Raw genomic sequence first — 24,986 nt, 5'->3', positions numbered from 1 at the left:
GCATTCAACACCATAGTACCCTCCAAGCTCGTCATCAAGCTCGAGACCCTGGGTCTCGACTCCCGCCCTGTGCAACTGGGTACTGGACTTCCTGACGGGCCGCCCCAGGTGGTGAGGGTAGGCAACAACATCTCCTCCCCGCTGATCCTCAACACGGGGCCCCACAAGGGTGCGTTCTGAGCCCTCTCCTGTACTCCTGTTCACCCACGACTGCGTGGCCACGCACGCTTCCAACTCAATCATCAAGTTTGTGGACGACACAACAGTGGTAGGCTTGATTACCAACAACGACGAGACGGCCTACAGGGAGGAGGTGAGGGCCCTCGGAGTGTGGTGTCAGGAAAATAACCTCACACTCAACGTCAACAAAACTAAGGAGATGATTGTGGACTTCAGGAAACAGCAGAGGGAACACCCCCCTATCCACATCGATGGAACAGTAGTGGAGAGGGAAGCAAGTTTTAAGTTCCTCGGCATACACATCACAGACAAACTGAATTGGTCCACTCACACAGACAGCGTCGTGAAGAATGCGCAGCAGCGCCTCTTCAACCTCAGGAGGCTGAAGAAATTTGGCTTGTCACCAAAAGCACTCACAAACTTCTACAGATGCACAATCGAGAGCATCCTGGCGGGCTGTATCACCGCCTGGTACGGCAACTGCTCCGCCCTCAACCGTAAGGCTCTCCAGAGGGTAGTGAGGTCTGTACAACGCATCACTGGGAGCAAACTACCTGCCCTCCAGGACACCTACACCACCCGATGTTACAGGAAGGCCATAAAGATCATCAAGGACATCAACCACCCGAGCCACTGCCTGTTCACCCCGCTATCATCCAGAAGGCGAGGTCAATACAGGTGCATCAAAGCAGGGACCGAGAGACTGAAAAACAGCTTCTATCTCAAGGCCATCAGACTGTTAAACAGCCACCACTAACATTGAGTGGCTGCTGCCAACACACTGACTCAACAACAGCCACTTTAATAATGGGAATTGATGGGAAATGATGTAAAATATATCACTGGCCACTTTAAACAATGCTACCTAATATAATGTTTACATACCCTACATTATTCATCTCATATGTATACGTATATACTGTACTCTATATTATCTACTGCATCTTTATGTAATACATGTATCACTAGCCATTTTAACTATGCCACTTTGTTTACATACTCATCTCATATGTATATACTGTACTCAATACCATCTACTGTATCTTGCCTATGTCGCTCTGTACCATCACTCATTCATATATCTTTATGTACATATTCTTTATCCCCTTACACTTGTGTCTATAAGGTAGTAGTTTTGGAATTGTTAGCTAGATTACTTGTTGGTTATTACTGTATTGTCGGAACTAGAAGCACAAGCATTTCGCTACACTCGCATTAACATCTGCTAACCATGTGTATGTGACAAATAACATTTGATTTGATTTGATTTGAAAATTGATTAGTGAGAAAGTTACAGAGGCTACATCAAAACATGCTAACCTCTCACCATTACCAATAACAGAGACTACAACAAAACATGCTAACCTCTCACCATTACTAATAACAGAGGCTACAACAAAACATGCTAACCTCTCACCATTACCAATAACAGATGCTACAACAAAACATGCTAACCTCTCACCATTACCAATAACAGAGGCTACATCAAAACATGCTAACCTCTCACCATTACCAATGACAGAAACTACAACAAAACATGCTAACCTCTCACCATTACTAATAGCAGAGGCTACAACAAAACATGCTAACCTCTCACCATTACCAATAACAGAGGGTACAACAAAACATACTAACCTCTCACCATTACCAATAACAGAGGCTACAACAAAACATGTTAAACCTCTCACCATTACCAATAACAGAGGCTACAACAAAACATGCTAACCTCTCACCATTACCAATAACAGGGGAGGTTAGCATTTATTCTGATCTTTGTGCCTCTCAAGACTCATTCCTGATTATTCATAACCATGGTAGCATCCACATGAATGTAGAAGTGTTCAGAAACATCGTCTATTCTTACTGACAATACAAGTGAAGTGACTCAAAAATGCAACAAGTTAGTAGAATCACAAGCTTGACGTAATAACTGCAGCCATGGAATATGGGAACAAATACTAAACTTATGAATACTTTAATGCACTATAAGTGAACATGTACGATTAATTACGACTTTTTCAAATGGGAGAACTACATACATAAAGTGCTTTCCTTTCTTAACAGTAACACAGATATGTATGAAAATAGCCTCAAATTAAAGGTGACATTCTGTACTGTCGCCTAATACGAAACATTCTAAATTGAAAACTATAAACCTCACTGTGCAAACACATATGGTGTGGACTATGTGTGTCTGGTAAACACATGTGGATCTGGTGAATAGTTATCACTTGTTGACCAACTACAGGAATACTGACCTCAGAGTCTCCAGTTTACAGTGGGGATTCCCCAGTCCATCAGAGAGCAGCTCCACTCCTGAATCCTTCAGGTCATTGTTACTCAGGTCCAGCTCTCTCAGGTGTGAGGGGTTTGAACTGAGAACTGAGACCAGAGAAGCACAGCCTTCCTCTGTGACTAGACAGCCTGACAGCCTGCAAAGAGTCAAATCATATTAAAATCACACTGTTATTCTTTGGAAGTGAAAATAGTGGCAGTATATTTAATCGACGTATTCAGATATACCGTGGGGCAAAAAAGTATTTAGTCAGCCAACAATTGTGCAAGTTCTCCCACTTAAAAAGATGAGAGAGAACTGTAATTTTCACCATAGGTACACTTCAACTATGACAGACAAAATGAGAAAAAAATCCAGAAAATCACATTGTAGGATTTTCTATGAATTTATTTGCAAATTATGGTGGAAAATAAGTATTTGTTCAATAACAAAAGTTTATCTCAATACTTTGTTTTGTACCCTTTGTTGGCAATGCCAGAGGTCAAACGTTTTCTGTAAGTCTTCACAAGGTTTTCACACACTGTTGCTGGTATTTTGGCCCATTCCTCCATGCAGATCTCCTTTAGAGCAGTGATGTTTTGGGGCTGTTGCTGGGCAACACGGACTTTCAACTCCCTCCAAGGATTTTCTATGGGGTTGAGATCTGGAGAATGGCTAGGCCACTCCAGGACCTTGAAATGCTTCTTACGAAGCCACTCCTTCGTTGCCCGGGTGGTGTGTTTGGGATCATTGTCATGCTGAAAGACACAGCCACGTTTCATCTTCAATGCCCTTGTTGATGGAAGGAGGTTTTCACTCAAAATCTCACGATACATGGCCCCATTCATTCTTTCCTTTACACGGATCAGTCATCCTGGTCCCTTTGCAGAAAAACAGCCCCAAAGCATGATGTTTCCACCCCCATGCTTCACAGTAGGTATGGTGTTCTTTGGATGCAACTCAGCATTCTTTGTCCTCCAAACACGACGAGTTGAGTTTTTACCAAAAAGTTCTATTTTGGTTTCATCTGACCATATGACATTCTCCCAATCTTCTTCTGGATCATCCAAATGCTCTCTAGCAAACTTCAGACGTGCCTGGACATGTACTGGCTTAAGCAGAGGGACATGTCTGGCACTACAGGATTTGAGTCCCTGGCGGCGTAGTGTGTTACTGATGGTAGGCTTTGTTACTTTGGTCCCAGCTCTCTGCAGGTCATTCACTAGGCCCCCCTGTGTGGTTCTGGGATTTTTGCTCACCGTCCTTGTGATCATTTTGACCCCGCGGGGTGAGATCTTGCGCGGAGCCCCAGATCAAGGGAGATTATCAGTGGTCTTGTATGTTTTCCATTTCCTAATAATTGCTCCCACAGTTGATTTCTTCAAACCAAGCTGCTTACCTATTGCAGATTCAGTCTTCCCAGCCTGGTGCAGGTCTACAATTTTGTTTCTGGTGTCCTTTGACAGCTCTTTGGTCTTGGCCATGGTGGAGTTTGGAGTGTGACTGTTTGAGGTTGTGGACAGGTGTCTTTTATACTGATAACAAGTTCGATCAGGTGCCACTAATACAGGTAACGAGTGGAGGACAGAGGAGCCTCTTAAAGAAGAAGTTACAGGTCTGTGAGAGCCAGAAATCTTGCTTGTTTGTAGGTGACCAAATACTTATTTTCCACCATAATTTGCAAATAAATTCATTAAAAATCCTACAATGTGATTTTCTGGATTTTTTTTCTCATTTTGTCTGTCATAGTTGAAGTGTACCTATGAGGAAAATTACAGGCCTCTCTCATCTTTTTAAGTGGGAGAACTTGCACAATTGGTGGCTGACTAAATACTTTTTTGCCCCACTCTATCAGTGGATCACTGAAACCTTCCATATCTATTCGTAAATTAATGTATCTTCATTAAACATGACAAATTATCAACGTATTGCCTGCAGATAGAAACATGTATAGTACAAATATTATAGTAGACTGACCAAACCAGTTTAAAAAGCAGTATCAGTCAAAAGACAGACAGTGAGGAATCAGATTTAGATTGTATTGAGTATACAGTCCACACCATATCTATTTAGACAGTGAGGTATCAGATTTAGATTGTATTGAGTATACAGTCCACACCATATCTAGTTTGACAGTGAAGCTGACATTTTAAATGTGTCTCTATACGCCAACATATTGGATTTGAAATCAAATGTTTCATATTAGGTGACAGTATATAATGTCACCTTTTATTTGAGGATATTTTAATATATATCTCTTTCACCATTTAGAAAAATAAAAGCACTTTATTATGTATCTAGTCCCCCTATTTGAAGAAGACATAAATATTCTGACCAATTCACTTATAGTGTATTAAAGTAGTCAAAGTTTAGTATTTGGTTGTAAACTCATTGGTTGCATTTGCAGTTTGTTTTGGTTGTGTTTTGGGTTGTGTTTTGCCCAGAGAGTAGATAACATGTTTCTGAACAATAATAAATGAATCCCGACGATGCCATGATAAAGAAAAATCATGAACGAGTCATGAATAATAATTAGTGAGAAAGTTACAGAGGCTACAACAAAACATGCTAACCTCTCACCATTACCAATAACAGAGGCTACAACAAAACATGCTAACCTCTCACCATTACCAATAACAGAGACTACAACAAAACATTCTAACCTCTCACCATTACCAATAACAGAGGCTACAACAAAACATGCTAACCTCTCACCATTACCAATAACAGAGGCTACAACAAAACATGCTAACCTCTCACCATTACCAATAACAGAGACTACAACAAAACATTCTAACCTCTCACCATTACCAATAACAGAGGCTACAACAAAACATGCTAACCTCTCACCATTACCAATAACAGAGGCTACAACAAAACATGCTAAGCTCTGACCATTACCAATAACAGAAGCTACATCAAAACATGCTAACCTCTCACCATTACCAATAACAGAGGCTACAACAAAACATGCTAACCTCTCACCATGACCAATAACAGAGACTACAACAAAACATGCTAACCTCTCACCATTTCCAATAACAGAGGCTACAACAAAACATACTAACCTCTCACCATTACCAATAACAGAGGCTACAACAAAACATGCTAACCTCTCCCCATTACCAATAACAGAGGCTGCAACAAAACATGTTAACCTCTCACCATTACCAATAACAGAGGCTACAACAAAACAGCCTCTGTTACCAATAAGCCTCTGTTACCAATAACAGAGGCTACAACAAAACATGCTAACCTCTCACCATTACCAATAACAGAGGCTGCAACAAAACATGTTAACCTCTCACCATTACCAATAACAGAGGCTACAACAAAACAGCCTCTGTTACCAATAAGCCTCTGTTACCAATAACAGAGGCTACAACAAAACATGCTAACCTCTCACCATTACCAATAACAGAGGCTGCAACAAAACATGTTTACCTTTATTTAACTAGGCAAGATCAGTTAAGAACAAATTCTTATTTTCAATGACGGCCTAGGAACAGTGGGTTAACTGACTGTTCAGGGGCAGAACGGCAGATTTGTACCTTGTCAGCTCGGGGGTTTGAACTTGCAACCTTCCGGTTACTAGTCCAACGCTCTAACCACTAGGCTACCCTGCCGTATGATCTTTGTACCTCTGTAACTTTCTCATTCATCATTTTTCACGATCCATCATCATTATTCATAATCGTGGTAGCATCCACATGAATGTAGAAGTGTTCAGAAACATCTTCTATTCTTACTGACAATACAAGTGAAGTGACTCCAAAATGACAGGACATTATTCACCATTCAGTTTCTATGGTGAAAAACATCATCCAAAACAAACTGCAAATTCATACAACAAGTTAGTAGAATCACAAGATTGATCTAATCACTGCAGGCATAGAATATTGGACCCAATACTAAACTTATGACTACTTTAATGCACTATAAGTGAATATGTCCGATTAATTACGACTTTTTCAAATGGGAGAACTACATACATAAAGTGCTTTCCTTTCTTAAGAGTAACAAAGCTACTGTATGTATGAAAATAGCCTCAAATTAAAGGTGACTTTCTGTACTGTTGCCTAATACGAAACATTCTATCTCAAATCCAAAATGCTGGAGCAAAGCACCAAATGTAAAACTGTAAGATTCACTGTTCAAACACATATGGTGTGGACTATGTGTGTCTGGTAAACACATGTGGATCTGGTGAACAGTTATCACTTGTTGACCAACTACAGGAATACTGACCTCAGAGTCTCCAGTTTACAGTGGGGATGCCCCAGTCCAGCAGAGAGCAGCTTCACTCCTGAATTCTTCAGGTCATTGTAGCTCAGGTCCAGCTCTCTCAGGTGTGAGGGGTTTGACTCCAGAGCTGAGACCAGAAAAGTACAGCCTTCCTCTGTGACTAGACAGCCTGACAGCCTGCAAAGAGTAAAATCATTATAACATCACACTGCTATTCTTTGGTGGTGAAAATAGTGGCAGTATATTTTTTCAACATATTCAGATATATCAGTGTCCTGAAACCTGCCATATCTATTTGTAAATTAATGTATCATCATTAAAAATGACAAATGATCAAAGTTTTGCCTGCAGATAGAAACATTTATAGTACAAATATTATAGTAGACTGACCAGACCAGTTTAAAAGCAGTATCAGTCAGAAGACAGACAGTGAGGTATCAGATGTAGATTGTATTGAGTATACAGTCCACACCATATCTATTTTGACAGTGAGGTATCAGATTTAGATTGTATTGAGTATACAGTCCACACCATATCTATTTAGACAGTGAGGTATCAGATTTAGATTGTATTGAGTATACAGTCCACACCATATCTATTTAGACAGTGAGGTATCAGATTTAGATTGTATTGAGTATACAGTCCACACCATATCTATTTAGACAGTGAGGTATCAGATTTAGATTGTATTGAGTATACAGTCCACACCATATCTATTTAGACAGTGAGGTATCAGATTGTATTGAGTAAACAGTCCACACCATATCTATTTAGACAGTGAGGAATCAGATGTAGATTGTATTGAGTATACAGTCCACACCATATCTATTTAGACAGTGAGGTATCAGATTTAGATTGTATTGAGTATACAGTCCACACCATATCTATTTAGACAGTGAGGTATCAGATGTAGATTGTATTGAGTATACAGTCCACACCATATCTATTTAGACAGTGAGGTATCAGATTTAGATTGTATTGAGTATACAGTCCACACCATATCTATTTTGACAGTGAGGTATCAGATTTAGATTGTATTGAGTATTCAGTCCACACCATATCTATTTTGACAGTGAGGTATCAGATTTAGATTGTATTGAGTATACAGTCCACACTATATCTATTTTGACAGTGAAGCTAACATTTTAAAAAGGCTTCTCAACAGTTTTTGCCCCCAATCCATAAGACTTGTGAACAGGTAACCAATGGTTACCCAAACTATTTGCATTATGTTCCCTCCCAACCCCTCTTTTACGCTGCTGCTACTCTCTGTTAATCTTATATACATTGTCACTTTAACTATACATTCATGTACATACTACCTCAATTGGGCCGACCAACCAGTGCTCCCACACATTGGCTAACTGGGCTATCTGCATTGTGTCCCACCACCCGCCAACCCCTCTTTTTACACTACTGCTACTCTCTGTTCATCATATAGTCATAGTCACTTTAACCACACCTACATGTACATACTACCCCAATAAGCCTGACTAACAGGTGTCTGTATATAGCCTCACTACTGCTACTCTCTGTTCATCATATATGCATAGTCACTTTAACCACACCTACATGAACATACTACCCCAATAAGCCTGACTAACAGGTCTGTATAGAGTCTTGCTACTCTTTTTTCAGATGTCTTTCTACTGTTGTTTTATTTCTTTACTTACCTACACACTCACACACACATACCTTTTTTTGGGTACCATTGGTTAGAGCCTTTAAGTCAGCATTTCACTGTAAGGTCTACTACACCTGTTGTATTCGGCGCACGTGACAAATAATATAAACTTTGATTTGATTTGATCTATACTCCAACATATTGGATTTCAGATCAAATGTTTCATATGAGGTGACAGTATATAATGTCACCTTTTATTTGAGGGTATTTTAATACATACAGTTGAAGTCGGTAGTTTACATACACCTTAACCAAATATATTTAAACTTTTTTTTACAATTCATGACATTTAATCCTACAAAAAATTCCCTGTCTTAGGTCAGTTAGGATCACCACTTTATTTTAAGAATGTGGAATGTCAGAATAATAGTAGAGAGAATGATTTATTTCAGCTTGTATTTATTTCATCACATTCCCAGTGTGTCAGTAGTTTACATACACTCAATTAGTATTTGATAGCATTGCCTTTAAATTGTTTAACTTGGGTCAAATGTTTCGGGTAGCCTTCCACAAGCTTCCCACAATAAGATGGGTGAATTCTGGTCCATTCCTCCTGACAGAGCTGGTGTAACTGAGTCAGGTTTGTAGGCCTCCTTGCTCACACACGCTTTTTCAGTTCTGTCCACAAATGTTCTATAGGATTGAGGTCAGGGCTTTGTGATGGCCACTCCAATACCTTGACTTTGTTGTCCTTAAACCAGTTTGCCACAACGTTGAAAGTAATATTCAGGTCATTGTCCATTTTGAAGACCCATTTGTGACCAATCTTTAACTTCCTGACTGATGTCTTGAGATGTTGCTTCAATATATCCACATAATTTTCCCTCCTCATGATGCCAACTATTTTGTGAAGTGCACCAGTCCCTCCTGCAGCAAAGCACCCGCACAACATGATGCTGCCACCCCAGGGCTTCGGGGTTGTGATGGTGTTCTTCGGCTTGCAAGCCTCCCCCTTTTTCCTCCAAACATGAAGATGGTCATTATGGCCAAGCAGTTCTGTTTTCGTTTAATCTGCCCAGAGGACATTTCTCCAAAAAGTATGATCTTTGTCTCCATGCGCAGCTGCAAACCGTAGTCTGGCTTTTTTTTTATGGCCATTTGGGAGCAGTGGCTTATTCCTTGCTGAGCAACCTTCAGCTTATGTCGATATAGGACTCGTTTTACTGTGGATATAGATATTTTTGTACCTGTTTCCTCCAGCATCTTCACAAGGTCCTTTGCTGTTGTTCTGGGATTGATTTGCACTTTTCACACCAAAGTACAGAATGCATCTCCTTCCTGAGCGGTATGATGGCTGTGCTGTCCCATGGTGTTTAGACTTACGTACTAATGTTTGTACAGATGAACGTGGTATCTTCAGGAATTTAGAAATTGCTCCCAAAGATGAACAGGCTTGTGGAGGTCTACAATTTTTTTTCTGAAGTCTTGGCTGATTTCTTTTCATTTTCTCATGATGTCAAGCAAAGAGACACTGAGTTTGAAGGTAGGCCTTGAAATACATCCAAATTATGTCAATTAGTCTATCAGATGCTTCTAAAGCCATGAAATCATTTTCTGGAATTTTCCAAGCTGTTTAAAGGCACAGTCAACTTACTGTATGTAAACCTCTGACCCACTGGAATTGTGATACAGTGAATTATAAGTGAAATAATCTGTCTGTAAACAATTGTTTGAAAAATGACTTGTGTCATGCACAAAGTAGATGTCCTAAACGACTTGCCAAAACTGTAGTAAGTTAACAAGAAGTTTGTGGAGTGGTTGAAAAACGAGTTTTAATGACTCATGGCTACAACAAAACATACTAACCTCTCACCATTACCAATAACAGAGGCTACAACAAAACATGCTAACCTCTCACCATTACCATAACAGAGGGTATGATCTTTGTGCCTCTGTAACTTTGTCATTTGTCATCATTCACGATTCATTCAGGATTATTCATAATCATGGTAGCATCCACATGAATGTAGAAGTGTTCAGAAACATATTCTATTCTTCCTGACAATACAAGTGACTCCAAAATGACAGGACATTATTCACCATTCAGTTTCTATTAGGAAAACATCTAAAACACAACCAAGACAAACTGCAAATTAATTCAACAAGTTAGTAGAATCACAAGCTTGATGTAATCACTGCAGGCATGGAATATGGGACCAAATACTAAACTTATGACTACTTTAATACACTATAAGTGAATATGTCTGAGTAATTACGACTTTTTCAAATGGGAGAACTACATACATAAAGTGCTTTCATATCTGATAATACTGACCTCAGAGTCTCCAGTTTACAGTGGGGATTCCCCAGTCCAGCAGAGAGCAGCTTCACTCCTGAGTCTCCTGGGTGATTGTAGCTCAGGTCCAGTTCTCTCAGGTGTGAGGGGTTTGACCTCAGAACTGAGACCAGAGAAGCACAGCCTTCCTCTGTGACTCCACAGCCTGACAGCCTGACAAAGAGATCATCATGACTTCACAAACACACCGTTAATTTAACACCAGTAGTGTAGAAGGACAATGGCAGATGCATTTGGTTTATTCTCCCAAATAACATATAGATTCATCTTTCATCTCCTAGAATTGTATGGTCATATTGTTATACTAATGTGAAAATTAATGAATTTATTCAATATGTTGTTCAATGTAATATTATACACACATTATAATGCATATTTTCTCTAAACTGAATATTTTTTCCTGATGATTAGTTCTTATATGTAATTTTTATTTACTCACAGAACAGCTCTGGAGGCTTTGACCACTGGCAGCAGCCTCAGAAGACCTTCCTCTGATCTGGAGTATTTCTTCAGGTCAAACACATCCAGCTCCTTTTCTGAAGTCAGCAACACAAAGACCAGAGCTGACCACTGTGCAGGTGACAGGTTGTCTCTAGAGAGACTTCCTGATCTCAGGAAGCTTTGGATCTCCTCCACTAGAGAATGGTCATTCAGTTCATTCAGACAGTGGAACAGATTGATGCACCTCTCTGGAGAGGGATTCTTCCTGATCTTCTCCTTGATGTACTTGACTGTTTCTTCATGGGTCTTTGAGCAGCTTCTTGTCTTTATCAATAGACCTTGTAAGTGCTTCTGATTGGACTCCAGTGAGAGGCCCAGAAGGAAGCGGAGGAAAAGGTCCAGGTTTCCCGTCTCACTTTGTAAGGCTTTATCCACAGCACTCTTGTAGAAAGTAAGTTCAGTAACTTGTGGTTCGGCCATTAGATTCTCATTGTTGTTGATGAATGAGAGGAACACATATACAGCAGCCAGAAACTCCTGAATGCTCAGATGAACAAAGCAGTACACCTTGTTCTGGTACAGCCCACATTCCTCTTTAAAGAGCTGTGTGCACAATCCTGAGTACACTGAGGCTTCATTGACATCAATGCCAGCCTCTTTCAGGTCTTCTTCATAGAAAATCAAATTGCATTTCACAAGCTGCTGAAAAGCCAGTTTTCCCAGTGACAGAATGTTCTTTTTATTCCAGTGTGGATCTGTCTCTTCTTTCCCAAGATACTTTTCATTTTTCTGTTTGGTGTGAAACACCACAAGGTGTGTGTACATCTCAGTCAGAGTCTTGGGCACCTCTTTTCTCTTATGTTTCAGCATGTGTTCAAGGACTGTTGCAGAAATCCAACAGAAGACTGGAATGTGGCACATGATGTGGAGGCTCCTTGATGTCTTTATGTGTGAGATGATTCTGCTGGACAGGTCCTCATCACTGAATCTCTTCCTGAAGTACTCCGCTTTCTGTGGGTCATTGAACCCTCGTACCTCTGTCACCTGGTCAACACACCCTGAAGGGATCTTATGGGCTGCTGCAGGTTGGGTAGTTATCCAGAGGAGAGCAGAGGGAAGCAGATTTCCCTTGATGAGATTTGTCAGCAGAACATCCACGGAGGTTGACTCTGTGACGTCCCAACAGATTTTGTTCTTCTGGAAGTCTAGGGGCAGTCGACACTCATCCAGACCATCAAAGATGAACAGAACTTTGTACTTGTTGTAGTTGGAGATTCTTGATTCTTTGGTTTCCATTGAGAAGTGATTGAGAAGTTCAATGAACGTGTGTTTGTCATCTTTCATCAAATTCAGCTCCCGAAAAGGGAATGAAAAAACAAATTGGACATCCTGATTTGCTTTTCCTTCAGCCCAATCCAGAATGAACTTCTGCACAGAGACTGTTTTTCCAATGCCAGCGACTCCCTTTGTCAGCACAGTTCTGATAAGTTTGTCTTGTCCAGTTAAGGGTTTGAAGATGTCGTTACATTTGACTGCAGTCTCTGGTCTCGCTTGCTTCCTGGTTGTTTTCTCAATCTGTCTCAGCTCATGTTCATTATTGACCTCTCCTGTTCCACCCTCTGTGATGTAGAGCTCTGTGTAGATCTTATTGAGAAATGTTGGGTATCCTTGTTTAGCGATCCCCTCAAATACATATTGAAACTTCTTCTTTAGATTAGATTTGAGTTCACGTTGGCAAATCACAGCAGGATCATCTGAATCTAGAAATAACACAGAGGATATTAATATTATGTCTGTTTTAATGTCTACAGTATTGTAGGACTGTTATAACGTTTACATTATAATAATTTATTCTCACAACTGACTGTATAAATGTGTAAATGTTGTCATAATGCATTCCAGACTGGTGTGACTGATTATATTATTATTGGTATTATTGATGGTATTATTAATGTTCTTTCTCTCTAAATTAATCACCACAGCACATCCCTGCTTCTTGATGAGGTAAACAGCTGTTGTGTTGTTGGGCTTTGAGAATATGAAATATACTTATTCATGTCACTGAGGGACTTTAGAGGGTCTACACCAGAAGGTAATGGTTATAGGAGGAAGGTATATAGTGGAGGGTCTACACCAGAAGTTAATGATTATAGGAGGAAGGTATAGTGGAGGGTCTACACCAGAAGGTAATGGTTATAGGAGGAAGGTATATAGTGGAGGGTCTACACCAGAAGGTAATGGTTGTAGGAGGAAGGTATATAGTGGAGGGTCTACACCAGAAGGTAATGGGTATCTGTAGGAGGAAGGTATATAGTGGAGGGTCTACACCAGAAGGTAATGGTTATAGGAGGAAGGTATATAGTGGAGTGTCTACACCAGAAGGTAATGGGTATCTTTAGGAGGAATGTATGTTGTGGAGGGTCTACACCATAATTTAATGGTATTAGGAGGAGGGTATATAGTGGAGGGTCTACACCAGAAGTTAATGGGTATCTGTAGGAGGAAGGTATATAGTGGAGGGTAAACAACAGAAGGTAATGGGTATAGGAGGAGGAAGGTACATAGTGGAGGGTCTTCACCAGAAGGTAATGGGTATAGGAGGAAGGTATATAGTGAACTGTCTACACCAGAAGTTAATGGGTATCTGTAGGAGGAAGGTACATAGTGGAGGGTCTACACCAGAAGGTAATGGTTATAGGAGGAAGGTATATAGTGGAGGGTCTACACCAGAAGGTAATGGGTATCTGTAGGAGGAAGGTATATAGTAGAGGGTCTACACCAGAAGGTAATGGTTATAGGAGGAAGGTATATAGTGGAGGGTCTACACCAGAAGTGAATGGTTATAGGAGGATGTTATATAGTAGAGGGTCTACACCAGAAGGTAATGGTTATTGGAGGAAGGTATATAGTGGAGTGTCTACACCAGAAGGTAATGTGTCTAGGAGGAAGGTATATAGTGGAGTGTCTACACCAGAAGGTAATGGGTATAGGAGGAAGGTATATAGCGGAGGGTCTACACCAGAAGGTAATGGTTATAGGGGGAAGGTATAGAGTGGAGGGTCTACACCAGAAGGTAATGGTTATAGGAGGAAGGTACATAGTGGAGGGTCTACACCAGAAGGTAATGGGTATAGGAGGAGGGTATATCGTGCAGGGTCTACACCAGAAGTGAATGGGTATAGGAGGAAGGTATATAGTGGAGGGTCTACACCAGAAGGTAATGGTTATAGGAGGAAGGTATATAGTGGAAGCTCTAAACCAGAAGGTAATGGTTATATGAGGAAGGTATATAGTGGGGGGTCTACACCAAAAGTGAATGGTTATAGGAGGATGTTATATAGTGGAGAGTCTACACCAGAAGTTAATGGTTATTGGAGTAAGGTATATAGTGGAGGGTCTACACCAGAAGGTAATGGGTCTGGGAAGAAGGTATATAGTGGAGGGTCTACACCAGAAGGTAATGGTTATAGGAGGACGGTATATAGTGGAGGGTCTACACCAGAAGGTAATGGTTAAAGGAGGAAGGTACATAGTGGAGGGTCTACACAAGAAGGTAATGGGTATAGGTGGAGGGTATATAGTGGAGGGTCTACACCAGAAGTGAATGGGTATAAGAGGAAGGTATATAGTGGAGGGTCTACACCAGAAGGTTATGGGTATCTGTAGGAGGAAGGTATATAGTAGAGGGTCTACACCAGAAGTGAATGGTTATAGGAGGAAGGTACATAGTGGAGGGTCTACACCAGAAGGTAATGGTTATAGGAGGAAGGTATATAGTGGAGGGTCTACACCATTAGGTCATGGTTATAGGAGGAAGGTATATAGTGGAGGGTCTACACCAGAAGTGAATGGTTATAGGAGGAAGGTACATAGTGGAGGGTCTACACCAGAAGGTAATGGGTATAGGAGGAAGGTCTATAGTGGAGGGTCTACACCAGAAGGTAATGGGTATCTGTAGGAGGAAGGTATATAGTGGAGGGTCTACACCAGATGTTAATGAGTATCTGTAGGAGGAAGGTATATAGTGGAGGGTCTACACCAGAAGGTAATGGTTATAGGAGGAAGGTATATAGTGGAGGGTCTACACCAGAAAGTAATGGTTATAGGAGGAAGGTATATAGTGGAGGGTCTACACCAGAAGGTAATGGTTATAGGAGGAAGGTATATAGTGGAGGGTCTGTAGGAGGAAGGTATATAGTGGAGGGTCTACACCAGAAGGTAATGGTTATAGGAGGAAGGTATATAGTGGAGGGTCTACACCAGAAGGTAATGGGTATCTGTAGGAGGAAGGTATATAGTGGAGGGTCTACACCAGAAGGTAATGGTTATAGGAGGAAGGTATATAGTGGAGGTTCTACACCAGAAGGTAATGGGTATAGGAGGAAGGTATATAGTGGAGGGTCTACACCAGAAGGTAATGGTATAGGAGGAAGGTATATGGTGGAGGGTCTACACCAGAAGGTAATGGGTATCTGTCGGAGGAAGGTATATAGTGGAGGGTCTACACCAGAAGGTAATGGTTATAGGAGGAAGGTATATAGTGGAGGGTCTACACCAGAAGGTAATGGGTATCTGTAGGAGGAAGGTATATAGTGGAGGGTCTACACCAGATGTTAATGAGTATCTGTAGGAGGAAGGTATATAGTGGAGGGTCTACACCAGAAGGTAATGGTTATAGGAGGAAGGTATATAGTGGAGGGTCTACACCAGAAGGTAATGGGTATAGGAGGAAGGTATATAGTGGAGGGTCTACACCAGAAGGTAATGGGTATAGGAGGAAGGTATATAGTGGAGGGTTTACACCAGAAGGTAATGGTTATAGGAGGAAGGTATATAGTGGAGGGTCTACACCAGAAGGTAATGGGTATAGGAGGAAGGTATATAGTGGAGGGTCTGTAGGAGGAAGGTATATAGTGGAGGGTCTGTAGGAGGAAGGTATATAGTGGAGGGTCTACACCAGAAGGTAATGGTTATAGGAGGAAGGTATATAGTGGAGGGTCTGTAGGAGGAAGGTATATAGTGGAGGGTCTACACTAGAAGGTAACGGTTGTAGGAGGAAGGTATATAGTGGAGGGTCTACACCAGAAGGTAATGGTTATATGAGGAAGGTATATAGTGGAGGGTCTGTAGGAGGAAGGTATATAGTGGAGTGTCTACACCAGAAGGTAATGTGTATAGGAGGAAGGTATATAGCGGAGGGTCTACACCCGAAGTTAATGGTTATAGGGGGAAGGTATATAGTGGAGGGTCTATACCAGAAGGTAATGGTTATAGGAGGAAGGTATATAGTGGAGGGTCTACACCAGAGGTTAATGGGTATCTGTAGGAGGAAGGTATATAGTGGAGGGTCTACACCAGAAGGTAATGGTTATAGGAGGAAGGTATATAGTGGAGGGTCTACACCAGAAGGTAATGGGTATAGGAGGAAGGTATATAGTGGAGGGTCTACACCAGAAGGTAATGGGTATAGGAGGAAGGTATATGGTGGAGGGTCTACACCAGAAGGTAATGGGTATCTGTAGGAGGAAGGTATATAGTGGAGGGTCTACACCAGAAGGTAATGGTTATAGGAGGAAGGTATATAGTGGAGTGTCTACACCAGAAGATAATGGGTATCTGTAGGAGGAAGGTATATAGTGGAGGGTCTACACCAGATGTTAATGAGTATCTGTAGGAGGAAGGTATATAGTGGATGGTCTACACCAGAAGGTAATGGTTATAGGAGGAAGGTATATAGTGGAGGGTCTACACCAGAAGGTAATGGGTATAGGAGGAAGGTATATAGTGGAGGGTCTACACCAGAAGGTTATGGGTATCTGTAGGAGGAAGGTATATAGTAGAGGGTCTACACCAGAAGGTTATGGGTATCTGTAGGAGGAAGGTATATAGTAGAGGGTCTACACCAGAAGTGAATGGTTATAGGAGGAAGGTACATAGTGGAGGGTCTACACCAGAAGGTAATGGTTATAGGAGGAAGGTATATAGTGGAGGGTCTACACCATTAGGTCATGGTTATAGGAGGAAGGTATATAGTGGAGGGTCTACACCAGAAGTGAATGGTTATAGGAGGAAGGTACATAGTGGAGGGTCTACACCAGAAGGTAATGGGTATAGGAGGAAGGTATATAGTGGAGGGTCTACACCAGAAGGTTTTGGGTATCTGTAGGAGGAATGTATATAGTAGAGGGTCTACACCAGAAGTAAATGGTTATAGGAGGAAGGTACATAGTGGAGGGTCTACACCAGAAGGTAATGGGTATAGGAGGAAGGTATATAGTGGAGGGTCTACACCAGAAGGTAATGGGTATCTGTAGGAGGAAGGTATATAGTGGAGGGTCTACACCAGATGTTAATGTGTATCTGTAGGAGGAAGGTATATAGTGGAGGGTCTACACCAGAAGGTAATGGTTATAGGAGGAAGGTATATAGTGGAGGGTCTACACCAGAAGGTAATGGTTATAGGAGGAAGGTATATAGTGGAGGGTCTACACCAGAAGGTAATGGTTATAGGAGGAAGGTATATAGTGGAGGGTCTGTATGAGGAAGGTATATAGTGGAGGGTCTACACCAGAAGGTAATGGTTATTGGAGGAAGGTATATAGTGGAGGGTCTACACCAGAAGGTAATGGGTATCTGTAGGAGGAAGGTATATAGTGGAGGGTCTACACCAGAAGGTAATGGTTATAGGAGGAAGGTATATAGTGGAGGGTCTACACCAGAAGGTAATGGGTATAGGAGGAAGGTATATAGTGGAGGGTCTACACCAGAAGGTAATGGGTATAGGAGGAAGGTATATGGTGGAGGGTCTACACCAGAAGGTAATGGGTATCTGTAGGAGGAAGGTGTATAGTGGAGGGTCTACACCAGAAGGTAATGGTTATAGGAGGAAGGTATATAGTGGAGGGTCTACACCAGAAGGTAATGGGTATCTGTAGGAGGAAGGTATATAGTGGAGGGTCTACACCAGATGTTTAATGAGTATCTGTAGGAGGAAGGTATATAGTGGAGGGTCTACACCAGAAGGTAATGGTTATAGGAGGAAGGTATATAGTGGAGGGTCTACACCAGAAGGTAATGGGTATCTGTAGGAGGAAGGTATATAGTGGAGGGTCTACACCAGATGTTAATGTGTATCTGTAGGAGGAAGGTATATAGTGGAGGGTCTACACCAGAAGGTAATGGTTATAGGAGGAAGGTATATAGTGGAGGGTCTACACCAGAAGGTAATGGTTATAGGAGGAAGGTATATAGTGGAGGGTCTACACCAGAAGGTAATGGTTATAGGAGGAAGGTATATAGTGGAGGGTCTGTATGAGGAAGGTATATAGTGGAGGGTCTACACCAGAAGGTAATGGTTATTGGAGGAAGGTATATAGTGGAGGGTCTACACCAGAAGGTAATGGGTATCTGTAGGAGGAAGGTATATAGTGGAGGGTCTACACCAGAAGGTAATGGTTATAGGAGGAAGGTATATAGTGGAGGGTCTACACCAGAAGGTAATGGGTATAGGAGGAAGGTATATAGTGGAGGGTCTACACCAGAAGGTAATGGGTATAGGAGGAAGGTATATGGTGGAGGGTCTACACCAGAAGGTAATGGGTATCTGTAGGAGGAAGGTGTATAGTGGAGGGTCTACACCAGAAGGTAATGGTTATAGGAGGAAGGTATATAGTGGAGGGTCTACACCAGAAGGTAATGGGTATCTGTAGGAGGAAGGTATATAGTGGAGGGTCTACACCAGATGTTTAATGAGTATCTGTAGGAGGAAGGTATATAGTGGAGGGTCTACACCAGAAGGTAATGGTTATAGGAGGAAGGTATATAGTGGAGGGTCTACACCAGAAGGTAATGGGTATAGGAGGAAGGTATATAGTGGAGGGTCTACACCAGAAGGTAATGGGTATAGGAGGAAGGTATATAGTGGAGGGTTTACACCAGAGGGTAATGGTTATAGGAGGAAGGTATATAGTGGAGGGTCTACACCAGAAGGTAATGGGTATAGGAGGAAGGTATATAGTGGAGGGTGTACACCAGAAGGTAATGGTTATAGGAGGAAGGTATATAGTGGATGGTCTGTAGGAGGAAGGTATATAGTGGAGGGTCTGTAGGAGGAAGGTATATAGTGGAGGGTCTACACCAGAAGGTAATGGTTATAGGAGGAAGGTATATAGTGGAGGGTCTGTAGGAGGAAGGTATATAGTGGAGGGTCTACACTAGAAGGTAACGGTTGTAGGAGGAAGGTATATAGTGGAGGGTCTACACCAGAAGGTAATGGTTATAGGAGGAAGGTATATAGTGGAGGGTCTGTAGGAGGAAGGTATATAGTGGAGTGTCTACACCAGAAGGTAATGGGTATAGGAGGAAGGTATATAGCGGAGGGTCTACACCAGAAGGTAATGGTTATAGGGGGAAGGTATATAGTGGAGGGTCTATACCAGAAGGTAATGGTTATAGGAGGAAGGTATATAGTGGAGGGTCTACACCAGAAGTTAATGGGTATCTCTAGGAGGAAGGTATATAGTGTAGCACTAAGCTTGGAATGTGTTGGTGCAGGGAAGTGATTACATGTGTCAGGCATTGATAAGGGGAGAGAGACATGGATTAGTGATGGAGGGGGGTCAGATGAAGAGAGGAGGAACAGATATCACTAAGGTTTGTATAGTAACATAGATACATTGGCTGTTCGGTTGTGGAGGAGGAGACTCAGCCTAGGAGTAAGGGAGGAGGAGACTCAGCCTAGGAGAAAGGGAGGAGGAGACTCAGCCTAGGAGAAAGGGTTAAATATCAGTGCTTGTGTCAGATGTTTTGTTGTCTGAATAACAAGGAGGAGGAGACTCAGCCTAGGAGAAAGGGAGGAGACTCAGCCTAGGAGAAAGGGAGGAGGAGACTCAGCCTAGGAGAAAGTGAGGAGGAGACTCAGCCTAGGAGAAAGGGAGGAGGAGACTCAGCCTAGGAGAAAGGGAGGAGGAGACTCAGCCTAGGAGAAAGGGAGGAGGAGACTCAGCCTAGGAGAAAGGGAGGAGGAGACTCAGCCTAGGAGAAAGGGAGGAGGAGACTCAGCCTAGGAGAAAGGGAGGAGACTCAGCCTAGGAGAAAGGGAGGAGGAGACTCAGCCTAGGAGAAAGGGAGGAGGAGACTCAGCCTAGGAGAAAGGGAGGAGGAGACTCAGCCTAGGAGAAAGGGAGGAGGAGACTCAGCCTAGGAGAAAGTATCAGTAATATAAATATCAGTGCTTGTGTCAGATGTTTTGTTGTCTGAATAACAGCTGTACCGACCCTTTGGGAAGAATTAAATTTGGTTAAAGCTAGTGTCCGTGAGTTATTTACTCTGAACAATTACAGTGTTCAGGCTGCTACAATATCATTGAGTTACACAGCTACTTTAGCTGTACTTTAGCTACAGCTTTAAATGTTATAAAACATCATTCAACATGAGGCAGACAGATCTTACATTTCTCCAGTGTGTCAGCAAGCTCCTTCTGGTTCATTTTCCTCAGGATGTGCAGTGTGATCTTCAGAGCCCCCTCTCTGGCACTGCTCTCCTGCTGCTCATCTTCAGCATCCACCACTTCCTTATCCTGCTTCTGACCCTCAAAGCCTTCTGGGAGTTCTGGACTAAGAATCCTCTTGAACATCTTCAGCTCGTTCTTCACAAATGTCATCATATTCTGTTCAAGCAACTGAAATAAATAAAGTAAATAAGTTAAGCAAGAGAAGAAATGCTTTCTCATTAACACATTAATGAATGATTGACAGATCAACTTTACTTGAGGTAAACAAAAACAAATGTACGTAACAGGACCACATACACTGAATATGGAGGCCAGGTCTGTTTGATGACTCTGGGAAGACTGACCACTGAGAATCTCTGACTCTGATCTCTCCTGTTGGTTTCTGTGGACAAAACATGAGATTACATCTCCTCATCCAGGGAGTACACACACACACACACACACACACACACACACACACACACACACACACACACACACACACACACACACACACACACACACACACACACACACACACACACACAGGGAGGGAATGTTGTGTTTGTTTAATATTGTTTTAGGACTATGCAAATTGACAAAATGATTAGCCTATGGATTATGAAAACAACAACAATAAATGGGAAAATGGGAGAGGAGAAATGACTAGACAGTGTTGTTTAACTCACTGACCAGGACCCATGAGTTCTTCTTACCTTTGTTCAGTAGAAAAGTCTCCCTCTCTAAACTTCATAGGTAGACCCATAGACCGGTCACTCTTCATGGACGCACAGCTGGGTACAAGGGAGGCTGGTCTCTCCTGCTTGATTGGACTTCAACACAACAGAGACAAACATTACATCTCTCATCTTCTCTGAGCTTAGATGGGGAAACATAACAAGAGTTTCATTCCAAAACACTATATATCACTTTTCAGAAATGTTAGTAAATTAGCTTCTATTGTTTAAAGCATTTCTGAAAGAGATTGGTGTGTTTTTTCACTATCTAATCATGGTATGGGGTTGTTCACTATCTAATCATGGGGTTGTTCACTATCTAATCATGGGGTTGTTCACTATCTAATCATGGGGTTGTTCACTATCTAATCATGGGATTGTTCACTATCTAATCATGGGGTTGTTCACTATCTAATCATGGGATTGTCCACTATCTAATCATGGGGTTGTTCACTATCTAATCATGGTATGGGGTTGTTCACTATCTAATCATGGGATTGTTCACTAACTAATCATGGGGTTGTTCACTAACTAATCACGGCATGGGGTTGTTCACTATCTAATCATGGGGTTGTTCACTATCTAATCATGGGGTTGTTCACTATCTAATCATGGGGTTGTTCACTATCTAATCATGGGGTTGTTCACTAACTAATCACGGCATGGGGTTGTTCACTATCTAATCATGGGGTTGTTCACTATCTAATCATGGGGTTGTTCACTAACTAATCACGGCATGGGGTTGTTCACTATCTAATCATGGGGTTGTTCACTATCTAATCATGGGGTTGTTCACTATCTAATCATGGGGTTGTTCACTATCTAATCATGGGGTTGTTCACTATCTAATCATGGGGTTGTTCACTATCTAATCATGGGGTTGTTCACTATCTAATCATGGGGTTGTTCACTATCTAATCATGGGATTGTTCACTATCTAATCATGGGGTTGTTCACTAGCTAATCATGGGGTTGTCCCCTATCTAATCATGGGGTTGTTCACTATCTAATCATGGGATTGTTCACTATCTAATCATGGGGTTGTTCACTATCTAATCATGGGGTTGTTCACTATCTAATCATGGGGTTGTTCACTATCTAATCATGGGGTTGTTCACTATCTAATCATGGGGTTGTTCACTATCTAATCATGGGGTTGTTCACTATAAGGAGTACCAGTACTGAGTCAATGTGCAGGGTACCAGGTAGTTGAGGTAATAATGATACTATAAGGAGTACCAGTACTGAGTCAATGTGCAGGGTACCAGGTAGTTGAGGTAATAATGAGGCTATAAGGAGTACCAGTACTGAGTCAATGTGCAGGGTACCAGGTAGTTGAGGTAATAATGAGGCTATAAGGAGTACCAGTACTGAGTCAATGTGCAGGGTACCAGGTAGTTGAGGTAATAATGATACTATAAGGAGTACCAGTACTGAGTCAATGTGCAGGGTACCAGGTAGTTGAGGTAATAATGAGGCTATAATTAGTACCAGTACTGAGTCAATGTGCAGGGTACCAGGTAGTTGAGGTAATAATGAGGCTATAAGGAGTACCAGTACTGAGTCAATGTGCAGGGGTACCAGGAAGTTGAGGTAATAATGAGGCTATAAGGAGAACCAGTACTGAGTCAATGTGCAGGGTACCAGGTAGTTGAGGTAATAATGAGGTTACCAGGTAGTTGAGGTAATAATGAGACTATAAGGAGTACCAGTACTGAGTCAATGTGCAGGGTACCAGGTAGTTGAGGTAATAATGAGAATATAAGGAGAACCAGTACTGAGTCAATGTGCAGGGTACCAGGTAGTTGAGGTAATAATGAGACTATAAGGAGTACCAGTACTGAGTCAATGTGCAGGGGTACCAGGTAGTTGAGGTAATAATAAGACTATAAGGAGTACCAGTACTGAGTCAATGTGCAGGGTACCAGGTAGTTGAGGTAATAATGAGACTATAAGGAGTACAAGTACTGAGTCAATGTGCAGGGTACCAGGTAGTTGAGGTAATAATGAGGCTATAAGGAGTACCAGTACTGAGTCAATGTGTAGGGTACCAGGTAGTTGAGGTAATAATGAGACTATAAGGAGTACCAGTACTGAGTCAATGTGCAGGGTACCAGGTAGTTGAGGTAATAATGAGACTATAAGGAGTACCAGTACTGAGTCAATGTGCAGGGTACCAGGTAGTTGAGGTAATAATGAGACTATAAGGAGTACCAGTACTGAGTCAATGTGCAGGGTACCAGGTAGTTGAGGTAATAATGAGACTATAAGGAGTACCAGTACTGAGTCAATGTGCAGGGTACCAGGTAGTTGAGGTAATAATGAGACTATAAGGAGTACCAGTACTGAGTCAATGTGCAGGGTACCAGGTAGTTGAGGTAATAATGATACTATAAGGAGTACCAGTACTGAGTCAATGTGCAGGGTACCAGGTAGTTGAGGTAATAATGAGGCTATAAGGAGTACCAGTACTGAGTCAATGTGCAGGGTACCAGGTAGTTGAGGTAATAATGAGGCTATAAGGAGTACCAGTACTGAGTCAATGTGCAGGGTACCAGGTAGTTGAGGTAATAATGATACTATAAGGAGTACCAGTACTGAGTCAATGTGCAGGGTACCAGGTAGTTGAGGTAATAATGAGGCTATAATTAGTACCAGTACTGAGTCAATGTGCAGGGTACCAGGTAGTTGAGGTAATAATGAGGCTATAAGAGGCCAGTACTGAGTCAATGTGCAGGGTACCAGGAAGTTGAGGTAATAATGAGGCTATAAGAGAACCAGTACTGAGTCAATGTGCAGGGTACCAGGTAGTTGAGGTAATAATGAGGTTACCAGGTAGTTGAGGTAATAATGAGACTATAAGGAGTACCAGTACTGAGTCAATGTGCAGGGTACCAGGTAGTTGAGGTAATAATGAGAATATAAGGAGAACCAGTACTGAGTCAATGTGCAGGGTACCAGGTAGTTGAGGTAATAATGAGACTATAAGGAGTACCAGTACTGAGTCAATGTGCAGGGGTACCAGGTAGTTGAGGTAATAATAAGACTATAAGAGTACCAGTACTGAGTCAATGTGCAGGGTACCAGGTAGTTGAGGTAATAATGAGGACTATAAGGAGTACCAGTACTGAGTCAATGTGCAGGGTACCAGGTAGTTGAGGTAATAATGAGGCTATAAGGAGTACCAGTACTGAGTCAATGTGCAGGGTACCAGGTAGTTGAGGTAATAATGAGACTATAAGGAGTACCAGTACTGAGTCAATGTGCAGGGTACCAGGTAGTTGAGGTGAATAATAGACTATAAGGAGTACCAGTACTGAGTCAATGTGCAGGGTACCAGGTAGTTGAGGTAATAATGAGACTATAAGGAGTACCAGTACTGAGTCAATGTGCAGGGTACCAGGTAGTTGAGGTAATAATGAGACTATAAGAGTCAAGTACTGAGTCAATGTGCAGGGTACCAGGTAGTTGAGGTAATAATGAGGCTATAAGGAGTACCAGTACTGAGTCAATGTGCAGGGTACCAGGTAGTTGAGGTAATAATGAGACTATAAGGAGTACCAGTACTGAGTCAATGTGCAGGGTACCAGGTAGTTGAGGTAATAATGAGACTATAAGTACTGAGTCAATGTGTACCA

At 41.8% G+C, this 24,986-nt stretch overlaps 1 protein-coding gene across 2 annotated transcripts in view; it reads right to left on the bottom strand.

The window, feature by feature from the left end:
• Window positions 1–2,407: 2,407 nt before the first annotated feature.
• LOC135571094 (NACHT, LRR and PYD domains-containing protein 12-like) overlaps window positions 2,408–24,986 on the bottom strand; it is a 151,878-nt gene continuing 129,299 nt past the window's right edge. Inside the window, exons 11-13 of one of the 2 annotated variants that reach the window (XM_065016901.1) lie at window positions 10,660–10,833; window positions 6,704–6,877; window positions 2,408–2,612 (exon numbers count right to left, since the gene is read on the bottom strand). In XM_065016901.1, coding sequence (XP_064872973.1) covers window positions 2,423–2,612; window positions 6,704–6,877; window positions 10,660–10,833 — 538 coding nt within the window. In that variant the 3' untranslated portion in view covers window positions 2,408–2,422. The remainder of the gene's footprint in view (window positions 2,613–6,703; window positions 6,878–10,659; window positions 10,834–24,986) is intronic. The other variant, XM_065016902.1, reaches the window with a different exon arrangement.

The sequence above is a fragment of the Oncorhynchus nerka genome, unplaced genomic scaffold, assembly GCF_034236695.1.
Source record: "Oncorhynchus nerka isolate Pitt River unplaced genomic scaffold, Oner_Uvic_2.0 unplaced_scaffold_772, whole genome shotgun sequence".
Taxonomy (NCBI): domain Eukaryota; kingdom Metazoa; phylum Chordata; class Actinopteri; order Salmoniformes; family Salmonidae; genus Oncorhynchus; species Oncorhynchus nerka.
This window is presented reverse-complemented; position numbering and strand designations above follow the sequence as displayed.